General features: G+C 41.2%; 1 protein-coding gene across 1 annotated transcript in view; it reads left to right on the plus strand.

Moving 5' to 3' along the window:
• The window catches only part of PCCA (propionyl-CoA carboxylase subunit alpha), a 336,154-nt gene that overhangs the window by 142,480 nt on the left and 167,074 nt on the right, over positions 1 to 26,600 (plus strand). The window contains exons 15-17 of the mRNA XM_060233665.1: positions 3,559 to 3,627; positions 4,429 to 4,504; positions 24,944 to 25,054. Of these exons, the coding sequence (XP_060089648.1) occupies positions 3,559 to 3,627; positions 4,429 to 4,504; positions 24,944 to 25,054 (256 nt within the window). The remainder of the gene's footprint in view (positions 1 to 3,558; positions 3,628 to 4,428; positions 4,505 to 24,943; positions 25,055 to 26,600) is intronic.

The following is a 26,600-nucleotide window of genomic DNA, read 5'->3' on the forward strand; positions in this document are numbered from 1 at the left end:
GTGATAGTGAGAGATCCAGACTCTCAGAGGTCCAGGCCCTTACTGAATTGTTACCTTTTTGTAACACCTGTAAGACAGAGCTATTCCACCAGACGTTTCGTTGAGGCAGCGAGTGTCCTATCTGCTGATCCTATGCTGCGATACCACCTCTGCTGAAATACGGATTTTATACTATTTGTTATTTTTTTATTTTTTATTTTTATTTATACTATCTGATGTTCAGTATATTATGATGTGCCCAACTGAGCTGCCAAATTGTATTGTTTACTTTTATTGGTTTTTAATGGTTGTTTTACTGTTTTAAAATGTTGTTATTCTCCCTGAGCCCATCTGGGAAAGGGCGGAATATAAATTATCTAAATAAAATAAATAAATAAAGAGGGAGAGAGAGATCCCAGCTGCATGCAAATCCTGGGGCCTGCTTCTCTCACAAGGCAATTTAAACTGCACCAGTGTTCCCTCTAAGCTGTTAGTGTGAGCTAGCTCATAGTTTTTCAACCTCCGGCTCACGTATTTTTGTCTTAGCTCAAGAAAAATGGCCCAAGAGCAAACTAATTTATGCAGCAGCTCACAGCTTTAATGTCAGTACCTCACAAAGCAGAATTCTTTCTCACAGGACTCCACAGCTTAGAGGGATCATTGAACTGAACCACAGGAAAAGTCCTCCCAGCTGGATTTGCATGCAGTGGGGGGGGAGAGAGAGAGAGACCTTCCGCCACACATAGATCTTGGCGTCACCTTCTCCTGCAGCAAGGTTTAAACTGTGCTGCAGGAGAAGCCAACCCAGCCCCAGAGTTGGGCTGGTTTAAAAAAAAAAAAAATCGATATTTTCCTTCTTGGGCCCATTGGACCTGAAAAAATTCGACTTCTCTGAAAAATTCTGGATCTGAATACTATACCAGAATTGGGATCTGGGATTTTTTTGGAAATACAGAATTTTTTTCTGGTCCAATAGACCCGAAAAATACTTGAAAAATGCTAGGTTTTTTGCACACCCCTATATATAATAGAGTGACTTTTTGTGCTAAGGTGGTAAGTTTGTATCTTGGTTGGATTTACTTTAGTCTCCCTTTAAATGTAGGCTTCAGTCCAAAGACCTTTGAATGGAATGGAGTTTACAGAACAGGTCGTTGCTGACTTCTTTATTCTGTTTAAGCCATCTATACCCTGCAGTCATTCCTTAGGACTCTGGACTCTTTCCAATAGAATAGGATGTGGTAGTGGGAGTGGGACCCTGCAATAGGAAGTGGGGAATTTATAGAAACTGCTTTTCCTCACTGTGCAAGCTGCTGGCATATTCTTCCAGTTCCTGCTGCAGCTCTAGCTCTATGGTATTTCCAACATTTCCACACTCTGAAGTATTCTTTTTTATGTATAGGAGCATTCGGTTAAGTGAGCCCCATCTATGGTTTGAAGAAAATCCAACAAAATGTACCTTAGGATCAGATGGTTAATTATATCCTGTCAAGTCTCCTATTGTATCCAAGACTGTTCTCCAAAATTGTTTTATAACTTAGTGTTGCCAGAAAACATGCAGCATATCTGTGCCCAAATTCCAGAGCTGGGTTGTAAAATACTTTCAAGATTAAGCACCGTAAGGCGTTTTAAAATATGAGGCACCAAACTTGCATAGCATCCAAAGAGTAGATGTATTTTGTTTCAGGATTTGGTAGTCTTAAAACATAAAAAAGATGTTAATCATGTATCTTATGAGGAATTATGCTTGGCTCTGTTGGGAATTGCTTGGTTTTTTCCAATCCCAGGGCTTTTTTCCCTGTGGGAATGAGTTCCGGAACCTCTTTGTGGAAACAAAACTCTCAAAAAATGTTTAAAAGTTCATGGGCGCCCTTGTGTTTCTCCTTCATTTCTGTCTTGAGATCTCTTTTTCCAGAAAAAAAGTCCTGTCCACTCCTATTTCACTCCTGTTTTTCTATTGGGGGGGAAAGACTGTTGATAACAAATTATTATGCCGGTGATAAAAGATTTAATTTGTTTCCATCTTGGCTGGAAGGGAAGGGATTTCATGGCAAAGATGTTGTAGAAGTGGGAGCCGAGCAGTCAGATTTTCCTTCTCTACCATGTTGGTCATGACATTGCATAGCTTCCAGATTTTGTTCTCCTATTTGGAGTAATGTTAAGGAAAAACATCTTACTGATGACTGAAGTTAGTGCATCTAATGCACCTTTGCATTTTTCTAATGAATGTGCTAGACAGCTGCCATTGCAGTTATGAAGCCTGCATTAATGAATGTGTAATTGTACTATTGTAAAGGCACAGTTAAGTTTTTTTCCCACTAGAAAAAAAATGTGAAGCAGTTTCCATTGCAGAGAATAAAGCCTATTAGGACATGTCATTTGGATAATAAAGTCATCACTGTGACCTCATGTGGATACTGTAGACAAGAGGTTCTACATCTGGCCCCTTGATAATTGCCTAAATTAAAATCTAAAAGCCTAACAGCCGTTGGGTTGACCTCTTTCTGCCTTGCTGCAGACAGATGAGCTGTTTTATTACAAGGGTTTTTTTCCCCTCCCAGGTGAAGATTGAAGGGAAATTTCTTAGCCCTTTTCCCCCTATGCTACAACTCCCAAGCATAGTATGTTATATTATCTGCCTTTGGTTTTTCTCCTCCAGACCCCCAAAATGTTAGTGCTTTTGAATTATTTTGTTAGTGTTGTGAGTGGTGTGGTTTCCAAATTTTCAAAAGCAACAGTCTCAACCAATATTTATTTCTGAATTAGTCACTGAAAAAAAAAATGTATATGGATAACCTCAGCTTTGCTGTGGCAGAAATCACACCAACAGATCAAAATGGATATCAGCAATAATATTAAGTTTTGTTGGCCAACGGCTATTGGGTTCTTCAAAATAAATATATGAGTGTGTACCCCACCCCAACGTTGCAGAGTCAGAAATTTAATTGTGGCTATATCGTTATAAAACAGAGTCATGGAAAAAGCTGTGTAAACATTCAAACCTCAAGAGAATGGCATCATGAGAAGAAAAATATGCCCCAGATGAGGGTGAAGTACAAAAGGAAAGTGTCTCAGACATAAAAGCTAGCAGATCAGTACTCCTATAGGGCTGATAAGCAAAACTCTTTGGCTCCTGCTGAACATGCTTCAGTTGTATCCCTACTGGAGCCCTTGGATATTGGGTACAGTGGGGCACAGGGGGTACAATTACGCAGTGAGGACATTTTTGATGCCAGATATAATTATGTGCATTTTGTGACAGTGATTTAATCAGGGTTTGTCCACACTGAGAGTTCTAGATTTGCGAACTGCAAAATACAAACCATTGAGAGCATCTGTGTAAGATTGGTTGTAATTCATTTATTTAAGACATTTATAGTCTGAGGTTCTTGAGATGTTTTACAAAAATAAATACAGTAGTAAAATTAACTCAAGTATAACAGCAGTGATGAAATTTCCTATTTTAAACAGTGGACCTAGGAATGCACAGTAATTAATTGGGTTCAGTTTACTGATGCAACTTGTTCCCTCCAAAAAGTCTTTTTACTGTTGGTAAAACTGTCTTCTTTCATTCTTTAAAAGGTCCGTGTTGACAGTGGCATACAACAAGGAAGTGAAATCAGCATTTACTATGATCCCATGATTTCAAAAGTAAGGTTTGGGGGATTTTAAACCCCCTCCATTAAATATACATTTTAGCTTAATTTAAAAAACCTGTACATGAAGAAGCATAGAAAGATTATTTTTAGTGTTATGTTATTGGAGTTTCTCTTTATTAGTTAATTCTGTAACATTTAGGTACAATGTACATGACATGCAGGGGTGGAATTGTAGCAGGAGCTCCTTTGCATATTAGCCCACACACCCCTGATATAGCCAATCCTCCAAGAGTTTACAAGGCTCTTTTTTGTAAGTTCTTGGACGATTGGCTACATCGGGGGTGTGTGGCCTAATATGCAAAGGAGCTCCTGCTACAATTCCATCCCTGCATGTCATGCTTCTAGAGCAAAATGGTTTCATATGCAAAGTAACTTATTAGCTTAATAATAAGGCTAGTTTATAGTGTCATATTTCATAATTTAGAATGTAATTGGACACATGGTAGAACATGGCGATTGTATGGCATCTTGTATGGCTCATCAAAAGGGGCCTAGATATCACTAAATATTTAGGGCTTTAAGTTTTGAGAATTATATGGTTGGTGATGGGGGACTGAATAGAAGAAAGCTTGTTTATTGGAAAGTATCTAGTCATCCTTTCCATGAGCCTTCCTCCAACTTAAGTGGCTCTTCCTCCAATGGAGGCTGGAGGAAGGCTTCCAACTGGAGTGGTAGGATAGGAGTAGGATCCCTGTTACGTCATCTGCTGAAATGATAGCTTGAATTAATCTTTGGAAATCTTGGAAGGGATTAATCTTTGGTGTTGAATATAATTTATAGATTTTTGTTTCAGCTGATCACCTATGAATCCAGTAGAGCTGAAGCTCTGAAACGAATGGAAGAGGCGCTGGACAATTATGTAATAAGAGGTAATTATAAGAAATGTGGTTTGCTGATGCAGTAGTGGAGAAAATAGCTTTAAAATGTAATATTTTCAATTCAGGGAAACATGTAAAATTAAGAGATATTGTTTTGTGCAGCACACTCACCTGGATACAATGAATAGTCTCTCAATTGGAACAAAATGACAATAGAACCCTCATTTCTCTTACAAAGTAAAAGCTATATTGTTAACTGTGTTGCTTCTCAGCTGAGTTAGTGTGAGCTAGCTCACAATTTTTTAGCCTCCGGCTCACACATTTTTGTCTTAGCTCAGGAAAAATGGCCCCAGAGCAAACTAATTTATGCAGCAGCTCGCAACTTTAATGGCAGTACCTCACGAAGTACAATTTTTGCTCACAGGACTTTACAGTTTAGAGGGAGTATTGATTTTTAAATGTGCAGCTCCATAGCATTAAATATTTGTAACCAAATATTTGAAAGATTAGCTCAGCTAGCAGAAATGTACCTCCTTTTCTCTTCCACTGGATTCTGTTCCCCTGATCTAAAATCCTCTAAAGCTTTCTGGCATTTTCATTCCTTTCTGGACAGCTATATACAGTTTTTCCTGTCTTTGAGTATTTGCTATAACAGTTTTTTTCCCTAGATGCTTTTTAGAAATGTTGCTGATCCTTTTTTCCAAGTTAAATTCTTTTGTATTATTTAAATATAAGGAAAACTGCAGTTTGTGTAATGTGTGTGCCAATGTATGGGAGGGATATTTTCTCATAAAAATGTTTGAAGAATACAGGCATGATATGACAAACTGCAGGGCCCATGCTCCAGGGCAGTCACTTGTAAATGATAGTAATCAGGGCTTTTTTTGTAGCAGGAACTCCTTTGCATGTTAGGCTGCAGCCCCCTGATATAGCCAATCCTCCAAGAGCTTACAGAAGACCCTGTACTGAGAACCCTGTAAGCTCTTGGAGGATTGGCTACATCAAGGTGTGTGGCCTAATATGCAAAGGAGTTCCTGCTACAAAAAAGCCCTGATAGTAATATCTGTGGGTGCTTGCTGAAAGTCACCTAGCTCCTCTACAGAGTACTAATCTAGAGTTATATTTTCTTCTCCAAATTTTTCTTGATACACATTTATTAGTTGTATACTAGTGGTAAAGATGGTGTTTTCATAAAATTTAGCAGCACAGTTATTTCATTTTTTCTTTTTCTCCCAAAATAAGTTTTCTGCTTTTGAGTCTACTTTTATCCATTAGAGATGGCTGTGTAATTCCAACACGGCAGGATTTCCAGTTGCTTGATGTCTTTTCACCTAACCCCCATTGCTAAACCTCGATAAATCAGTGCATTAAAAGAGAGAAATGTAGAAAGTTTTTTTTTCTGCTGCTCCACTGCTTATATGACCTTTTCTTCACAGAAAGTAGTAACTTGAGAGCTTCAGCATATGTGTGTCTCTGTAGAAATCCATCCAGCTGCTGAAAAACCTTGAGACATAGTGGAATTACAACTCTCTTCCTTGTTGCTCTTCTAAAAGTAGCTCTTTACTATTTGCTTAGTTCTTAACATATTTTTTTTAGAGTCTGCAATAAACATGAGGTTTAATAGGATTGTTGGTTCTTCTGTATCTTTGATAACATAGCCCTAAGGGTTAAGCTTTGTATGAGAACTGCTGTGTTGTGCTTGGCCAGTGACAAGAACTATAAAAATAATATCCATCTTTATACTGTGTGCCAGTATAAAACATACACTTGCCTTGATATTTGCACATAGAAGCTGAGTTAGTGGATGCGGAAATTTGATTCAACTGGGACTGCAATAAATTACTTTAGGACAAAAATGGAGCTGAAATATAAAACTACAGACTAAGAATAGAATCTACTTCTATTTTTTACTTTTCTAAAAAAATGCTTATCATGTGATTTAAAAATCGAACTGTGATTTGATATTGTGGTGGAACTCTGACCCCTTCTCATATTAGATAACCAAAACATTTCAATAATAAGAAGAACCAGAGCTCAGTACTTATTTCTATAAGGGATTGATTTGCCAGTTTTGGAGGGAATAAGATTGTTGTTAGACGATCATGCTCTAAGGGATTAGTAGTGATCTTGGACCTAGCCTTGTTGATGGGAAGACAACTTGGTACAGTTGCTGCCATATTCTGTTTTTGCTTAGTAAAAAGTAACCTTTCCTCCTGAACATGGCAGACCTGGTCTACCATCACTAATCCACGCTTCTGTCACCTGTCACTTGCTTGTTTTATCTGAGGCTACCCTTGAAGCTTTAATTATTGCAAAATGTGGCTGCCTGTCATTTGACTGGGATTAGTCAGGATGCTTATATTTCCATTTTTTAAAAAGCTTGACTAGTTCCTTATTTATGGTTTTGGGTTCAAGGGCCGTTTCTTACCTTTAAAGCCTTTCCTGGCATGGTACTTAAGATACCTGAAAGATTTCCTAGTCTTATATGGACCTGCACATTAGTTGTGCTTTTTTTATTAGGGTTTGTAGAATCTTTCGGGCTCAAGTGCCGTGTTCTACTGGAGAAAGTTTTCCTTCCAGACGTTTCGTTCTCAGCTGCGGAGAACATCCTTAGTGGCGTTGCAGCCGGAGCAGGCGCTCTGACCTTCTTGGCTGCTGTGCATTGAGTTGTGCTTTTTGTTTGCTTGTTGTGCCTTGTGTGAGTGAATTTCCACTGGCAGTTCTTATGCCTTTATAAAAACCATTGCTCCAGTTTAGTAGTATAGTTTTCTGGAAGCAGCATAAAAATACTTAATCTCCTGGCACTGGAAGACTGTACTGTTGCAAGGAGTTTCTCTTGAAAGCTAAAAGATAACATTTTTTGGTTTTGCAGTTGGGCAGTGAGCTGTTTCAGTGTTGCTGGCATATTTTATTGTATCCAGTTTTTTAAATAGAACACAAATATAAGTTTGAGCTTCCCGGAAAGACAGAATGTGTTTAAAAATCATTATCAATAGGAACTATGATGAAAAGTGCTGCCAAATTGCAGCCAATCTTTAACAACCCCATAGGGTTTTCAAGGCAGTGAAACAATTATAGTTTGCCGTTGCCTGCCTCTGTAAAGGAACTCCAGACTTCCTTGGTGATCTCCCATCCAAGTACTAACCAAGGCCAGTCCTGCTTAGCTTCTGAGATCTGATGAAATCAGACTAGCCCGTGTCATCCAAGTCAGGGCAGTATGTTTGAGGGATTGGATCCACTTTCAGTAGGCAGAGTGGAGTTGGCATTTGCAGAGCAGGTTAGGAGCTTGGGGGTGGCCCGTGGATCCAGTCTTGCAGTTTGGAAAACAGGCTGGGGTAGTGGCCTAGAGTGCCTTCTATCATCTGCAACTGGCTCTCCAACTCTCACCTTTTGTAATCTCAGCTGACCTGGCCATGCTAATCCATGCACTTGCTGTTGGACTACTATAATGCACTCTATGTTGGGCTGCTCTTGAAGGTAACCCAACAATTTCAGCTGGCTCAGAATGCAGCTCCCTGATTACTATCAGTGGCTAGTTCATGGGAACTAGTCACTGATAGTCATATTTTGACTACCTTAAAACAGGTACATTGGCTGCTGATTTGTTTCATTTGAAGCTACTTGAAGTTATGATGTTGAAACTTGAAGTTACAACCTTGAAAGACCTTCATGTCATAAGGTTCACTTAGCTAAAGTACCATCTCCTCCCATATATTCCCATGCACCTACTGCAGCCTTCAGGCTCCGTGTACTGGAGCAGGTCTCTCACATAAGGTAGTTTGCCTGAGAACAGTCAAAGCTTGTGCCTTCCCCATAGTCACTCACACTATGGAGTGAGAACCCTGAGGAGATGAGGGGTCACCATCTTTAGACATTTTAGGAGGTGCTCCAAGAGTATTATATTTGTGAGCTTTTAATGAAATATAACTGCAAGTCTTTCTTGGAGTTATTTCAGAGTTTTAAAATTTTAATATTTTATATTGATTTGTAAGCTGCCTTAAACCATGAGCAAAGGCATGATTATAAATATTTTAATGGAATATTTTATTTCTAAATTGGATTTCAGTTCTTGTTGCCACAGCAGTGTACAGAATAGTCACACAAAACACAGACTAAAACATCTTCAGAACTGAAATATCAAAGCAAGCCTTCAAAACTTGAGGGCTAATCAGCAAGAAATGCACATTAGGGCTAATTTTCAAAAGCAGAACAAAATAGGATCATTGTTAAATGGAGCTAGAATGCCATGAGAAAGAAAAAGGGAGTGAAACAGTTTGTAAAGGATAGTTTTAAAGTTCTGCAGTGGGAATTGAGGAAGACCTGTTTCTCATGAAGATCAAGCTGGCCTCTATGCAAGATGGGATTTGAAACAGACTTTATTGGTAGAAGGAATACTTACTGAATCAGAAGAGGGGTAGAATAAAGGGTTTGCTTATGTTTCATTAGGGCTATTAAAACCTGTTAAACTGTTCAAGCCTGGGAAAAAAAATCTAAATCAGCAGTAAGGAAAAAAAATCCTAATTGAAACTAATGTATAACCTCAACTAATATGCATTTCTCCACACGATACTCTCAGGGGCTTGTATCAAAGGTAATGAGAGGGCAATTACAGAAACGTAGAATCCCATAAACAGTAAATGTATTTATATACATAAGTGCAAGAATTAGGGTACAGTTCTATAACACTTGAGTTTTCTTTCTTTTGACAGTTTGCAGTTCGTGCTGCTTGCTGAGGTAGCCTCTTTATCAAGGTGCAACTCTAAACTAGGAGTTTTGTAGACCCAACTTAAATCTCAGTCACAGAATAAAACATAAAACAAAGAAAAAATATAATCCTTAACAGGGGTAGAATTCTAGCAGGAGCTCCTTTGCATATTAGGCCACACACCCCTGATGTAGCCAGTCCTCCAAGAGCTTACAAAAAAGAGCCTTGTAAGCTCTTGGAAGATTGGCTACATCAGGGGTGGGTGAACTAATATGCAAAGGAGCTAAACTCCGCACTCTGCTCTGTATCAAGAAGAAGAGAAGCCATAAGACATTCTGGAAGATTTCTGTCAGCTGTCTCAGAAATTTCCACAGTCTCTCCTCAGAAGCTGGAATTTTTGCAGCACATGCCACTTCATTCTGCTCCCCCCTCTCATCTTACCTTACAAACTGCTTTTTGTTGGCATCAGGTTATCTTGACACCCCCCTCCCCGCACTCAAGATACTACATGACGTAAAATTCTAGGCTGTGAGTGTTGTATGTAGAATTAAAAAAAATTGTGAAAGAGACGGTCTCTCATATGAACTAAACTTCCTCTCCTTTTAGAATAACTTCTTCATAAGTTGACTTGTGTATAACCAAGTGTGGAATTGTACATTCAGATGAAATTTGGATTGCTCCCAAGTACCCTTTTGTGCACAGAAGTTTACTTTTCCAGGAGGTAAAAATTTCTTAAGTTGCCAACATAAAGATTTTACACAAACAGTAGAGAAACTAGTTAAGTGATGTTGCCACTATATATATAATGGAGAGGTCATAATGAAAGCTTGGTGGCAGAGCCAGTGCATCCATTAGGCAACATTCAGCAGTTGCCTCGGGTGCTAGCTCTTGAGGGAGCGTGTTGTTTCTGGGTGCTGAGGGGTCGGAGGAACTCTTCCAGTCCCTCAGTGCCCAGAAACAATGCATTCCATCCTGGTTGCTCTCTGAATTCGGAGAGTGCTCAGGACTGAAAGTGCCATTGTTTCTGGGCGCTGAGGGGTTGGAAGAACTCTCCCATCCCCTCAGCGCCTAGAAACAATGCAGCGCAGCACGATGTCACATGGTGCGCCCAGGACTTGAGAGCTCCCAGGACTGAAAGTGCTGCATTGTTTCTGGGCGCTGAGGGGTCGGAAGAACTCTCCTGGACTCTCAGCACCCAGAAACAATGGCGCATGATGATGTCACCATGTGACATCATGCCGCATGTGCATTTTGCGTGCGCACAATAAGTATTTCTGGGGGGGGGGGTTGGGCATGTGTTGGGGTTCTGCCTCAGGCAGCAGAACCCCACATGCTGGCCCTGCTTGGTGGTCTCTCCTTTCTCCCCCCTGAACTTGCTACAAGTTGAGCATGCAATGGATTTGCTTCTTATCCCTGTCAATGTAGCTTTCCCTGCTTCTGCAACTTATCTAGTTGTGGCTGTGGCAACAGTTAGGTATGTATTCTAAGCTGCTAAAACTCTCAGGAATACTGAAAGGTAGCATTCCAGATACAGGGAACCCTGAAATATAAGCACCTAATGTGGACTTTAGACCAGTCCTGTGAGAGGCCTACAAAAGCCCAGGCCACTTCCAGCTGCTGAGGCCCTTAGCCGTAATAAAAACATTTTATGAGTTAGATTTATAGATGAGTGGCTTTGTTTATCTGAGTTGTTGTCAGCCCTCTGGACAATTGCCACTTACTGAGCATAGTATGTTACCCGCTCTGTCCCTGTGCCAGGTCTGCCACATAGAGTGTGTGTTCTGGGGTAATTATTTGGGATTATTTCTGTATGTGGATCCCATTTCAAAACAATACTCTTAAAAAATGAGACAGAGAAGTAAGATCTGAAGAAACCTTTATTTTCCTAACAAGATACTAAGCTAAAAAATGAAGCCCAACAGAATGCATTAGCATACAACAGCATTGCAGGGCATTGACAGCATAGGAATACTGCCTTTGCAGTACTTCCCTTGGTTGTTGCATAATCAGTGTGCAAATGAAGAGCCTGAGGGGAAATGAATGGAGAAAGTAAAATCATACATTGCCTGTAGGGATGGGTGCACACCAGGAAAATGGTGGTTCATGATGGTTCATGGTTCCTTTGCACAAACCACAAACTTACACGAACCACCATTTTCCCAAATGGGTTTGTGGTTTAGGAGTTGGTAAAACACCCACATGAGTTAAGAGATGCCAAATTTACAGGGAACCTTCAGCTCACTCTCCTTCAACCTCCATCTACCTTCCAAGTCTGGCAAAGATTGAATTTGGGATGTACGAGTTATAACCCCCAAAGTAGGTGCCCCCCCAGGAAAGCTCAGCTCTAGCTTTAGGTTCAGACCCTAAAACTACATCAAGGAACATGATCCCAGCCAGGAGCAGAGTCCAACAAATTGTCTCACTGTGTGTGGGGGAAAAGTCTGCCCTAAATCAACCATGCAGCAAACAATTATTCTGCTCTCATGACAACTAATTCTTCTGTCTTTGGGCTGCAAAGTGAAAGCAGCTGAGTCAGGGTGTGGTATTATACTAGTATATAATCTGCTCACATAGAGCAGAATGGGAGCTCTATGGTTGGCTCCCAGATCTTCCAATTAAGCTATGGACGTCTACTTTGGGTGTTACAAGGGCTTTCCACAAGTTCACCCTCAGCGTTGCCTCTGAATCAATTGAACTGGCACCAGGCTATCTGGAGAACAAACTGCAAAAACAAACCATCCAACCCTTCATGGAAAAGAGGCGGTTCATTTTTGTGTTTGGGAATGATGTGGCCAAATGAACTGGTTTAAAATGTACCCAAAACTGGTCCGTTTCATGCTCAAACTACCATTCATTTTTTGGTTTGTGCTCATCCCTAATTGCCTGCCCTGAAGGGAGTAGAATGATGTGCTGTGGTCCTGGAGCAAGAGAAGCAAAATCCCCAGCTAACAACCAGCTATGAAAGTGTGGATCCCAATGTGGAATGGAGGTCCAGGAATGTAAGAAAGGAGGTCAATGATTCAGCAAACCAGCCATAAAGTTAAAGAAGGAGGCTGGGGTAAAGAACTAACTACAAGGAGTTGCAGATTCAGTGACAGAAGAAGGTGTGTGTGTGTGTGGGGGGGGGGGGAATCCAGCGATTTAAGCAGAAGAGAGTATGGGAGTAGAACTGAGTACAGACTTGCAGAGGATTGAGATGCCCTTTTTATAAGACCAGAAGTGGCTGTACTTCAGTGGGGAATTCTGTTGTTGGCTCAGGAGTCACAGTGGGGTTGGATCAAAGGAGTAGGCTCCTGTTTTCTGTTGTTAATATGAGTTTTCAGTGTGTGCAGACTGATGAGCATTTAGGTTAGATTGTATGTACAAATATGGGTATACTAGCGTAGGATACATGCAGGACTACTTAGGTTAGATTATTTTGTTACCTAACCAGAAGGCTGCCCTGGCTGGTTTGAAATGACTGAACAGCAGCTTGATTACTATTAGAGTTCTGCACTCCCTGACATTTGGCTCTGCCTCTTGCAGCAGCCATTTTGTGGTTGCACCTGCTACTGACTGTCAGAATTCCAATGGTAGCTGTAAAATTTGAAAAAGGTTGGGGACCCTGGATCTAGACCATAGTGAATGTGCATGGTTTTGCTCAGAACAGCTTTTTTCGCATAACAGCTAGATTTGAGCCCAGTATCAGCTTGGAGAGCAAAAAGATTTTGGCAGGATATGTTTGGAGAGTCAAAGCGTAGCTTAGCTTTGACTCTTGAAACTTGGATCTCTAACATTTTGTTGGTCTCCAAAGTGCTACTGGGCTTGAATCCAGCTGTTCTTCTGCAGACCAATATGGCCACCCTCTGAAACAAAGTGTTTTTTTGGCAGAAGTTTCACTACAGCTCTAGGACATGTATTGGTGCGTGGATGCAGTTGTATGAATTCAGTATATGTTAAAGACTTATACACACAGTAGGTTTATATTAATATGATTATTGAAAAATCTGAAAGTGTTGTAACAAATGCCAATCTAGAAACAATTTACACAATAGACTTAGAGTGTGTAATTCTGAAGTTGTTTGCAAACATATAATCCACAACATTTAGAAGTGCTATAGAGATCATAGCTTCAATTATAGACCATCTTATGACTGTGTTTCAAAATAAGTAGGAAAAGTTTGTACTTTCCCCACCCATGATCACAAACTCTACACAGTGTCTTCATTAGATCTCCTTGGCATATAGATCCTGGGGTAAATCAAAGCAACCTCTCTCTTTCTTTTCCCCTCAAGTCCGTCACAGATGATGGAATAGAAGCTGCACTGAAAACAATTGGGGTGCAGATCAGGAGTTATTATTAGAGGGCACAGGGAAGAAAAGAACAAGAGGAGACAAAAACAGAAATTTCAAAGAACAGAAGCTCAGGGAGCAGGGGAGGTTAACAGTAGGAACAAAGGAAAAAAAGATATAAAGTAAGGTTGAACCCGACCCAGGGTAGATTAAATAGAAACAAAGAGGAGCTGTGGGTAGTGGGAGCAGTGTGGAAAGTACGGGAAAATGGTTTGGAAAAAAAAACACAGGAGAAGGAACTGAAGAGTAACGAATATAATTGTCTAAAGTAGAGTTCTTTTAATGATCTAATGTCTTTCTTGCTTCCCAATTTTAATAAATTTCTTGGAAGTCCCATCTTTTATCTTTCAATAATTCTCATGTTTGTTTTCAAGAGTTAAGTGTTCAAGAAAAGCAGAAGAGACTCTTCCTGTTTACAGACGAAGGTTCTAAAATCTCTCCAGCAGCCATTGAATCGAAATGGGGCAGTTATTTAGTCCCCACCCCTGGCATCTAGCTTGCCCCATGTCTATATTTCAGATATGGCATTTTCATTAGCTTTATGGCTGAGGATGGAGGAAAAACACACAGCAGAAATATAGTAGTTGCTTCTTTGGGTCCTTTACCCAGTGCCATGGCTCCAATAAAAATGTGTGTGCCTCCCTCCCCCCTCCACCCCCGTCACTGTAGTTCTGTGGTTTGGATGCTTCTGGTGCTTTATAGCCCAGCACCTTCAACTGCATATATTTACACTATGATTTAGCGACATGGCAATGCTGTTAATTCCTGTCTCCTGAATAATATAACCAGGGCTTTTTTTTAAGCAGGAACGCACAGGAATGCAGTTCCGGCTGGCTTGGTGTCAGAGGGTGTGGCCTAACATGCAAATGACTTCCTGCTGGACTTTTTCTACAAAAGCCCTATTTGAGACACTGGTGACATCAGGGGTGTGTGGCCTAACATGCAAATGAGTTCCTGCTGGGCTTTTTCTACCAAAAAAGCCCTGAATATAACTAATGTATTGGACAGAAATCAAAGAATGTTGAACATAATTCTGAGTCTCCAGTGGCTCTGGATTTGTTTTACTTAAACAGTAATCACCCACACCGCATGGGATTTTTAAACTGTCTGTGATAGACTGTATATCATCTTTCTTCAAAAAAATGGAAAATGAAACCTTCCACAGGGTACATGCAAGCCTTTGCATGAGCCTAAAGTAGTTCTTCGGGTGCTGCCCATTATCTGAGAGGCTGTGATCATATGAAAAAAGCAGAGAAGCCTATAAATGATGCAGCTTCAGAAATATTTCTGTGGTTCAGATATAGCAACATGTCATTCAGATAGTAAATAGTATCCACTTTTGAACTGGAAAGGGGATAAGTGATCCATATGATGTGATCTGTTCATACAAAAAATATATATACAGATTTGCTATATGTGGCACTTCTAAAAACTGCAGCCTTACATAGAGTTAAGTAAGGGACATAAGTCTGCATTAATTATGGGCAAGATTGCAGTCATTGATATTCTTGAGGAATCTGTTTGGATGCATGCTTATATTTTACACAATCTTAAAGTTATTGTGGATTTCTGTAGTATTAATGCTTTTCTGGAGGTATATTTTGAAGCTGAATACAACAGATCTGCCCCCCTCCCCATTTTTTAGTACTGGTTTAAGAAAATGAAACGTATTAAATGTCAGATGTGTGCAGTGGATTTTTAAAGATAGCCTTGTACACTAACAATGCTCAGTTATGATTATGCAGTTTAAATCTCTCATAAAATGAATGCAATGCTTTTGCTACTAATAACTATGCCAATAAAGTTCTTTCCATTCCACTTAACACAATTAAAATTCTCAGCAAGTTAAATATATTGAATTGTTTATCTGTGGAGAGACATGTAGGACACCAATTAAGTTTACATGGATAAATGCAGATTTGTGTTTTGTGAATGTCAAGTTGACAGAAGCTTAATAGTGTAAAAAGGGCTAATCAACACAGAATATGTTTAGTGTCAGTAAATATTTATTCTGAAGAATGTTTCTCATGAATGATGAGCTACAAGTTACAGCTTATTCTGAGTTTTGCTAATTAAACTCTATGACTTGTAGATTGCTGTGTTCATATAATTTCTGTATAATTTTAACACATGATTATTGATACCCATTTTGGTGAGAGAAGTCAGGTGGATAAGTCTGTGCAGGTTTTCCTTCCCAAATATTAAAAGTTTAATTATTGCTGTGGTCTAATGTGCTTAAATTCTGTACTAGAGAATGAAAGTCCATCTTCTTGCAAATTACATTGGCTGGGAGTCTAGCTTTTGGTTTTTTTTCTTCTTCCTATGGATGATAGTCTAGCGAAGAAGTAATAACTGGACTCGGGGGGGGGGGGGGTGGTAGAGAAGGATAGTTGCCTACTCAAATCTTACATTAGGTCCAGTGTACAGTTACTTGGATTTGGGGCAAATGCGGTGCATTGGCAGGCAGAATGCTGAACTGATGCTCAAGTTCTAACTTGAGTGCCCTTGTGGTAAAATGGTACCAAACCTGCAAAGCCCACTCTCAATTTAGACATTGCTATTATTGGAATAAATAAATGCCTTTCATGCCTTCAAAGGCACATTATCTTCCAGTGTGATGTATTCACATTACCTACCTAAAATATCCTTTTCCAGTTTACATAAGCCACCCAGAGCATTTGGGAACCAGAGAAAAAATCTAAGTGAATTCAGGCTTCTTGATCCTTAGTTTCTGGAACCCTATACACTAACCATAGCCTGTTACTTTAAGAATAAAATGTTTTGTTAGAATTTGAGATACAATATATGCTGTTTCAGTTTGAGGGGTTCACCCTTAATATCTGAGTTTTCCAATTTGATCACTGTATAACAATCAGAAGCATTTTACTTGCTGGCTTTGATGTAATTATGCACTTGTAACTGTCAATCTTGGCAGGAAAGGATATTACAAGAAAAGAGATTATTCACTGGTTTTACTATATGTATGAAAGGTTTGCAAATAAATCAATTAAAGTTGGATTCTCAGAATTTTTAGCAATTTAGTGGCAACTGGTACCCATTGAGGTTGGTGCAACTAATTATAAGTTCGTCTCCAACCTCATTCTTGCAGCTAATTATAAGTTCGTCTCCAACCTCATTCTTTGCAACAGTGCAGAAGAAGAATTGGCTTTTATATCCCGCCTTTCACTACCCAAAGGAATTTCAAGGTGGCTTACTGTCGCTTTCCGTTTCTCTTTCCACAGCAGGTACAATGCGTGGTAAGTAGGGCTGAGAGAGGTTGGAGAGAACTGTGACTAACCTATGTGGAGGAGTGGGGAATTAAATGCAGTTCTCCAGATTAGAGTCCTCTGCTGTTAACCATTATACAATGGAAAGAAGAAGGGTAACCATTATACAAAAGGGGTTCTGCAATCCCTTTGCAGGTGCCACCCTAATATGGCATCTGGTTTTACTGCTATGTTTAAAGTCTTAGTATGACTGTCCAGTACAGCAGAAAAATCCTGCCACATGCTCCCCCATCTTAAAGCGCACTAATCAGAAAGTAACATTTATAAGATAAAGAAGAATGAGCACCGCAGGCCTCAATTTGATCCAGAACTCAAGGAAATCATAGTTCAAAGATTCTTAATCCATGTTGTAAATTTACACAAAGTTACTAAAGCATCTGACTATATGTAGAAGTTGTAGGGTTTCCAAGTCCAATTCAAGAAATATCTGGGGACTTTGGGGGTGGAGCCAGCACACCTTTTTAAATGCCTTCCTTCCATAGGAAATAATGAAGGATTGGGGCACCTTCTTTTGGGGCTCATAAAATTGAACCCCCTGGTCCAATCATTTCAAAACTTGGGGGGTATTTTGGGGAGAGGCACTAGATGCTATACGAAAACTTTGGTGCCTCTACCTAAAAGCCCCCCCAAAGCTCCCGATACCCATGCATCAGTTCCCCATTATTTCCTATGGGAATCATTCTCCATAGGGAATAATAGAGTGCCCAGTAGACATTTCCCTCCAAACCAGGGAATCCCCTGGCCTCTCCCTCTCTCTCTCACACAAACACTTACTGCGTCTGGTTCCTGCACAACTTTACTTGCTCTGAAAACGAAAGCAAAACAAAGGGAGGGACTGTTCTCTGACGAAACTGTTACTGACCCTTTTCCATTGAGCACTTCCTGTTTCCTGCTCAGCTTTAAAGGCACACATTTTAAAAACGGACTTGTTTTGCAGGTTTCTAAACCTGCCAGAGCTCTAAAGGTACATGGTGACCGTGGGGGCGGAGCTTCCCCCGCCGGCCAGCTGGCTGGGGGCGGGGGGAAGTCTGTAAAAATGGGGGAATCCTCTGCTGGGACATGGGGATTGGAAAGCCTAAGAAGTTGAAAGCATTCTCATATCAGTGAGTAGCTAACTACATTCAGTCAGCCTAAACTGGATTAAGGGTTGCTGGTTCTGGAAAAGAGACTTTCATGAACCTCTGTACCTTTGCTCTCAGGAGATTTTCCAGAAGTTCTGGAAACAAAATTATTGAGACCATGTGCAGTTCCTTTAAATTATTACTCATTGTACAATCCTGTGCAAGTTTAATCAGAATTAAGTCCTGTATTTAATAGGATTCATTTTTACATGGGTGTGCGTAGAATTGCAGACTGAAAAAGGTTTGGTTTTCTTTGGGCAAAGAAGTGTATTTTTGGGAGAAGGGGTTGCAGCCTTTTCATTTAAGTAGATATTTTGTTATAACAACTGAGTTACTAAAGTTGTCAGCCTGGGGGAGGCGTTGTTGGTGTGGTGACATTGATTCCAGGTCACCCAGAAGTGACATTGCTGGCCCCATGCCAATCCCCAGGTCCCAGCGGGGGTTCTCCTGCTTTCCCAGGCTTCTTCCCGCCCCAGTCAGCTGGCCAGCGGGGGGAAGCCCTGGCCCCACAGCCACCATGTGCCTTTCCGGAGGCAAGACTTTCTCTTGGAACCTTGTATCTGTGTCTTTAAGGCTGAATGTGGGCAGGGTGGGGAGTAGGCAGAAGAACATGGCTGCTCCCAGTGCCTGTGAAAGCAGCTCAGACCCTCCATTGGTTGCACAAGCTTTTCAGAGGTCGTTTGCATAGGAAAGGTAAACTTGAACCTTTGGTTGCTCTGTGTGACTTTGAAGAAGTTGGACGTTCAGCAGATCTTGAGATGCCAGTCTCCAGGTGGGAGCAGGCCCTCCCCCGCTTCAGAGACATCAGAAACGGGGGTGGGTAAGGGAGATGTCTGGGGCACTTCCTTATTCCCTATGGACATAGATTCTCATACAATATAATGGAGAATTGGTCTGGCGGTATCTGGGGCTCTGGAGGGTCTGTTTTGAGGTAGAGACAGCAAATTTTCAGCATAGCATCTGATGACTCTCCTCAAAATGCTCTCCAAGTTTCAAAAAGATTGGACCAAGGGGTCCAATTCTATGAGCCCCAAAAGAAGGTGCCCCTATCCTTCACTATTTCTAATGTAGGGAAGGCATTTAAAAGGTGTGCAGTTCCTTTAAATGTGATGGCCAGATCTCCCTTTGGAGTTCAGTTGTGCTTGTCACAACTTTGCTTATGGCTCCGCACTAATGTCTCCTGACTCCACCCCCAAAGTATCCTGGCTCCTTTACTGAAGGAGTTATCTTCTACCATACTTATTTGTAAACTTTTGAGAGTTGGAGAAAAGGCTGAAGAACAGTATTTTCTCCCCTCACACTGAGGTCATTTTCGCACTCACCTCCAGCCGGCGCGACCCCCCTCTTCACCGCGCAGGATCTGCGCGGATTTCGCACTAAATGCTGCGGAGCAGCCTTTTGCGCCGGAAACTCCTGTCGCAAAAGCCGCTCAAACGTAAACCGCCAAAAAGCAGTTCCCGTTTGAGCGGCTTTTGCGACGGGAGTTTCCGGCGCAAAAGGCTGCTCCGCGGCATTTAGTGCGAAATCCGCGCAGATCCTGCACGGTGAAGAGGGGGGTCGCGCCGGCTGGAGGTGAGTGCGAAAACGACCAGAGAGAAGCTTATCTCTTCATTGCTCAGCAGCAGTATTTCTTTGTGAGGCAAATAGCTATGTCAGTTATCTTTGCTTGGCTTTCTCCTCTTAGTAACAGCCTCCTGCTGATTGTGAAGGGGCAGGGCCTTTTGACTGTGAAGCTTTCAGGACTACTGAAAGGGGTGTGTGTAAAACCCCCCCACAACTCTGGATTCATTCTGTTGTATAGGCCTGATTTTGACTCAGGAGAACCATGGTGGGGGTGGGGACGTTGAGGCTTTAAACAGACAGTACTCTAGTTCATTAGGGTCTTCATAGCCATCAGATTTCTACATCAGACCCCCCTTAGTCGGCTCATCTGTGGGAAAAGGAGAAAGACTGATTGGTCTGGTCTGTGGATTCTTACAGATCCAGTAACCAATCAGTGAGAGCTGTAATGACAGCTATTCCTGTCCAATGAGCTAGTGTAGTGATTTAAATGGGCCTGGTAGGGGGGAATATCTTCCTTTCTAGTCAGGGAGTTTTTTGCTTGTAGAGGTCATTTAACAAAGAGGGGACAGAGACTGACTGGTTGATTACATTGCTAACAGCGTGCCTTCTCCTGAATTCTTTGGTGAGGACAGTATGGAGGCAGGCAGGAGGAGATGGGGGCAGGGACATTGCCACATTTCACATTCCAGCCTCTACTCTGTGCATGATACTTCTCATATTGGGGGGTAGAAAACGAACTCTGTAGTCCTGGGCTGTAGTAATTGTGGTGTGGTGCTAGAATACTGAGGTTCAGAGCTACAGAAAGCTACTCATTTAGATCTGGAGTAAGGTTGCCAAGTCCAATTAAAGAAATATCTGGGGACTTTGGGGGTGGAGCCAGGAGACATTGGGGGGCGGAGCCAGGAGCAAGGGTGTGACAAGCATAATTGAACTCCAAGGGAATTCTGGCCATCACATTTAAAGGGACAGCACACCTTTTAAAATGCCTTCCTTCCATAGGATATAATGAAGGATGGGGCACCTTCTTTTGGGGCTCATAGAATTGGACTCCCTGGTCCAATCATTTTGAAACTTGGGGGTTATTTTGGGGAGAGGCACCAGATGCTATACTGAACATTTGGTGCCTCTACCTCAGAAAACAGCCCCCCCCCAGAGCCCCCAATACCTCCAGATCAATTCCCCATTATATCCTATGAGAATCAATCTCCACATAGGGAATAATGAAGTGCCCAGCAGTCATTTCCCTCTCTCCCCCCCCCACCTGTTTCTGGTGACTCTGAAGTGAGGGATTGGCATCTCTACTCACGAGTTGCTGCCAGCTTCTTCAAAGTAACACAGACACACCATCCCAAGAGGAAGCCTTTTCATTCGGAGACTGAAGCCTCTGGAGGTGGAAAGTCACATGGTGGCTGTGGGGTACTGTGAGGCCCACTGTCTGGGTGGCAGCGAACACTGCTGGTGTTGGATCCTAGGCTACTGTGCTTGGATCGTGCTGTGTATACTTACTGCTGTATACTGTTATCTACTGAACCCCCGTAAAGGAGCAGCCACCACCTCCCACAGCTCTTGGTGCTTTAATAACAGACTGACCTTCTGGGACCACGTAGCATAGTTAGTCCCATTCAGCTTAGTAACACTGAGCCCAGAGAAGGAAACAACATTTGCAGCTTCCATCTCTGCTACTTATCACTGGACACCTGGGCAACTTGGCAGTCTGCCTCCGTCTCTTCCAAAACACTGTGTTGCCTCCTCTGTCTTCAGAACAGCAGCACCTCTAGAAACACTGGGAGCACTGGGCCCAGAACCAATGTTAGAGTATTTTGCATGCAGCAGAAGAGCTGGAGGAGGGGAACAGGCAAAACACAGGAATTAGTAGACAAGAGATACAACTGTATTCAATGGTAGATATATTTACCAGGATAGTATCCAATATTCAGAGTCGTTGCCAGGCCAAGGTCATACACAGTACTCAGTAAACACTTCAGTAGATAACAGTATACAGCAGTAAGTATACACAGCACGATCCAAGCACAGTAGCCTAGGATCCAACACCAGCAGTGTTCGCTACCACCCAGACAGTGGGCCTCACAGTACCCACAATCCTTACAGGCAGACTGAGCAGGCTCACTGAGCTTCCCTAAGTACACGTACCAATCATGCAAGGTTGCATCAGCTCTGTGAGTCAGCACAAAGCCTAATTACAGGTGAGGTCATCCCACCTTACCTCAGTAACAGGTAACAGCTGGATCATGATGCAGCATGACTCAGCATGACATTACAGAAACAACATTACTATTACTAAGATGGAGTCAGTCAGCCATTTTAGGACTGAGTTCCAACATCGCTGGCCAGCTGACTGGGGGTGGGAAGGAGCCTGGGAAAGTGAAAGAACCCCTGCTGGGACCTGGGGACTGGCAAGCGTAATCTGGAGATCTCACATTATAATGGGAAAGGAAATCTCTCAACCATTTACCTCCTCCTCCCCTAGCGATTCCTTGAAAGCCTTCAATTTGAAGACAGTCTGTTTGGTGGGGGGTGGGGGGGAGAATCCAGCTTGCTTTGTAATCTGAAATGTTTTCCTGTCTGGTCACCTGGAAGAGATTTACTTACCACAGGAATTCAGTGGAGAAGTTGTGTTATAGTGAAGTAGTGTGTTAGATTTCTGACCAGACGTGTGTTTCAGTCTCTGCTTAGCCTTCAGTCTCACTGGGTGGTCTCACTCTCTCAGCCTAACCTACCTCACAGAAGTGTTGTAAGGATAAAATAGGAAAATCCTGTTTCACTGGGTTGTATTGAGCTCCTTTTGAAGAAGGGCAGGGTGCAAAAGTTGCTGTTGAATGTTGTGGGATGGTGGTGGTGGTAAGTTTTAGAAACCTTAAGAAAATGACTACCTCAGAGATATACATTTAAAAAAATCCAGAAGTTTGGGGCATTGCTCCAAAAACTCCTCTAATCTCCATAGAATTGTTAATTGCAATATTGTCTAGATGTTTTTTTTTAAAGATGCTGTTTCATTGTATTTTCCTTTTCTGTTATACCCAGCACAGTAGAATTAAAGGTTTGCTTGATCTTAACATTAAGTTTCTTCTCCTGGTACTTAGAACAGCAAATCTACGACATTATTCTTGTTTCCTGTTAGCCAGCTATTTCCCTATCATGAATAAAAACCAAACCAGAGGTGATTATTCTTAAGGTTTTGTGGCTTCAGTCTTGGTTGCTTGGATTACAAAGTGTGATCTCCCACCCCCAATTGGTGCAGAAGGAAATATCATTGTGGGATGGATGTAATATATAGTTCAGTGTGCAAGCAAGCTGGCCTCTGTTTGATCCTGTGAGAATGTGGGGTTAATGTCTGGCTGGTGTTTTGGAAGCAGCAGGTTGCCAGGAGTAAACTCCTCTAGGGGTCCAGATTTCTGTAGCCTCATAGTTATTCACACACATGGGGGATACCTTGTGAACTTTCACTGAGGTCACGGTAAACTGCAAATCATACTTTGAAATTTTTTTAGCCTTGGAGTATTAGAAGTCTTGTTGTTGAGGCTGTAGCACTACAGTTATGCTTAAGTTGTGTTGGCTTTTGTTTGATTTTAGAGATACTTCAAGATTGTCTTATAATTCCTTACAGCAGTGAGAAAATACATGGCTTAGTGAAGTTCTAATTTGCATATACATAATGTTCCTTGATACTGCTGTCTGAATACCATGTGCTTCCTCTTCTCTTTGAACTCTACAAAGGCTGACAGGATTGAAGGAGTCGCTGATTGCAGGAGTTTTGTGTACAGCTTGGACTGAAACTAAGTGCTGGCTGATTTTGGCTCTTGAGGGCAGTCAGTAAACATAACAGAGCAGTGTCAACTGATCAACTTGCACCTCATTAGAGATTGCATATCACAAAAGTACCCAACCTTTTTGAGCCTGTGAGCACCTTCGGAAACCTGATGCAGGGTGGTGGGTGCAGCCATAATATGGCTGTCACAAAATGGCTGCTGCATGAGATACACCCAGTCACAAAATGACTGCCATAGCTTACTTCAGGTCACACAGTGAAGGTCCTTGGCAGCTGCAGCCAAAGCAACATTAAAAAAAAAAAAAGTCTGCACAGCCAAGCAAATCTTCAGTAACTAATCAGAAATCTTGTTGGGCAAAAGCCCCACGTGGCCTCCCATTTTCTAAAAACACTTGGTGGCACCAGGAGAGGTCTCAGCAGGCACCACAATGCCCACAGGCACCATATTAGAAAGTCTTGGCATAGCAATTTGGGACAGCAAAATGTTTCATTGAGTTTTTCATTAAAGTTATTGCAAGCTGTAATATTGAGAAATTGCAGGCAGAGGGGATGAATTATTTGGAATCCTTTACCACATGTCTGTATCTTTCCATGATTCTCTAAACTTTCAAGGACTAAAAAAAGACCTGTTTCCCTCCATCACCCCTTTCATTCCCTTTAAGTGGCATGCTGCTATTCTTAACATTTGGTCCCTTCTGGGGATTGTGTGCATGTGTGTGTCTGTGTGTGCTTTAGTCCTCATCAATCCATTTGGGGTGAAGGTGGTGGTAGCTTATTTTCATTTGTTTAATTTACAAAGCCATATTTCTCAGCGTCCTTGGCAAGTTTGCCAGAGACCCTTGTCTATGGCTTTCATTAGGCCCACAAGACCCAAAAGTTTACTATTATTGTACTTATTCAGGTGAGTGTGTGTGTAAGTAAATTTGCACTAATTATGTGACAGATTTTTTGGTTTTGTGTCTTTTCTTCTTCATTGTACAAAATTCTAAGTTTCTTTCATGAAATGTGGATTATGTTTGGTTAAAAAACCACAATTTTCTACAACAGTAATCTCAACATGGTTCAGTGGGCTCTGTGGCTCCCACCAGTGCATTTTCTGACACTAATTTGCTTTTTCCCAAAACATCTGTTCTCCCAAAGAAAGAGCTGATCTAAGAAGTGGTCTTTAATCAGTAATATCTAGACTGCCTCTTTATGTTAAGAGGGGTTAACAAAAAGCTAACATCTTTCCACTGGAAAATATAGTCTTTGAATTGTTTCTTTAGTGTCTGAATGCAAAAATATGTCTATGTTTAGTTTTGAAGTGAAAGAACAGAAAAAGAGTGTCAGTTTTGACCTTTAAAATGTTCCTCTTCTCTGTCCCATGGAATTTTCCAGTGATATTGTCTCTCTTACAGTAAAACTTTAGCTAGTTAGTATTGTGAAGTTTGATCATTTATGCCTCACTTGAAATTTCTCTTTTTGATTATGTTGAACAGGCTTTCAGAATGAATGATTTTATAGTGCTATAAAATATCATTTATTCAGATGTTTCACATCTGGATCTTCCTGTGCTTGAGTGCTTCTGGTTTTCTCCCTATCCCAAGCACCAGTCAGTCCCTCTAAATGTATCTGCCTAGCATGTCCATTCTATTCTGGGTTTCCTTGTCTCTTCCAGCACCCAATCGTGTAACATGACTTAAACATTACTTTTAGGTGTGGCCCATAATATTGCCTTACTACGAGAAGTGATAATCCATCCACGCTTTGTCCAGGGTGATATCAGTACTAAGTTTCTGCCTGACGTGTATCCAGATGGCTTTAAAGGTGAGTCTTCAATGGAAATGTTATTTCTGATTTTATATATATATATATGATTTTAATGCTGCTGTGCTACTGAAATAGGTTTCTAATTATTTCAACTTTTAATCTCAGCCCAATATTTTATATTTTAAAAATGTATTATAAAATTGAACTAATGATTATTCTCATTTTCAAGAACAGCTGTAATGCAAGTTGGTTCTTAATTGTCAGACTGAGCAGTTAAACTCTGGAGAGAAATATTTTGGTATTTTGAGAGCAAGAATTAGGGCAATGTGTATCCAGCAGTTTTACTTCTAAGTGTTTACATTTACACATCTACTTATTAAGCTTCTGTAACTTCCTCCAAATGTCTGTCTTACTAACATGATGTAGTGGTTAGAGTGTCTGACTAGGACAGGGTGGCCAGACTGCGGCTTGGGAGTCACATGTGGCTCTTTCACACATATTGTGTGGCTCTCTAAGTCCACCCCCACCGGAGAAAGCATTTGTCTCTTTAAATCACTTCTCCAAGACAGCTGGTGGCTTGGAAAATGCATTTAAAGTGAACATTGCTTTCTTTCCACCTCTCCCTCACCCATGTATCTTCCTTCCTTCCCTCCCTCAACCATCTGACATTCATGTCTTGTGGCTCTCAAACATCTGATGCTTATTCTATGTGGTTCTTATATTAAGCCAGCTTGGCCACCCTTGGACTAGGATCTCTTCAGTCCCAGGCTTGACTCCCCATTTCCACACATGGAAGCTTCTGGGTGACCTTGGGCCAGTCATACAGTCTCAGCCTAACCTACCTCACAAGGCTGTTGTAAGGATAAAGTAGAGGAGGGGAGAACAGTCCAAGCCACTTGGAGAACCTGGATTATAAATGAAGGAAACAAATAAACAATAACTCTCATGATATTTGTGCAGCTGTTGGTACAACCCATCACAAGCTACCAAAGACTAGTGGGAAGACCTTCCCCTTTCATGGGGGATCCATTCCTAAAACCCAGTGAACTACAAAATCTGCAACTACAGGGAGGCAAGGTTCTGCTGCTTCTAGCAAAGCAACCATTTTTTCATTAAATTTAACAATTATGTGATGATTATGATGATGGCGCAGTAAGGGTAAAAACAGGCCAGAGACCTCAGCACTTGATCAGATTCTGTGAATAAGTGAAAATGTGATTTATAAATACACAAACAGCAATGGTCTACTGTATATTGTGACTATCACCTCTCCTGTAGAGAGATGTTTCTTCTTCACTTGCACAAAGTCCAGAGATACATTGCAGAAGTCTTTTCTCCCTTACAGCATATCTGCAGAACTGAACATTGAGCTACTATTTAGTTGATAGAGGGGTGTTGATAACTGAAATAATGCTCCTAACTTTTTATTTATACTTTAATTATAATATTTGTGCTTGCTAGTGTACCCAAGGCATAAATTTAGAGAGATTACTTTGAATCTGATTGTGTCAGATTTTGAAATGAAAATGGCAATTCTTACTGTAGCTTGACAACATTAATTATCTGATTATAAATAAGGCAAAAAAGAGATGCAGAAATAACA

Source organism: Heteronotia binoei, chromosome 3 (genome assembly GCF_032191835.1).
Source record: "Heteronotia binoei isolate CCM8104 ecotype False Entrance Well chromosome 3, APGP_CSIRO_Hbin_v1, whole genome shotgun sequence".
In the NCBI taxonomy this organism is placed as follows: Eukaryota; Metazoa; Chordata; class Lepidosauria; order Squamata; family Gekkonidae; genus Heteronotia; species Heteronotia binoei.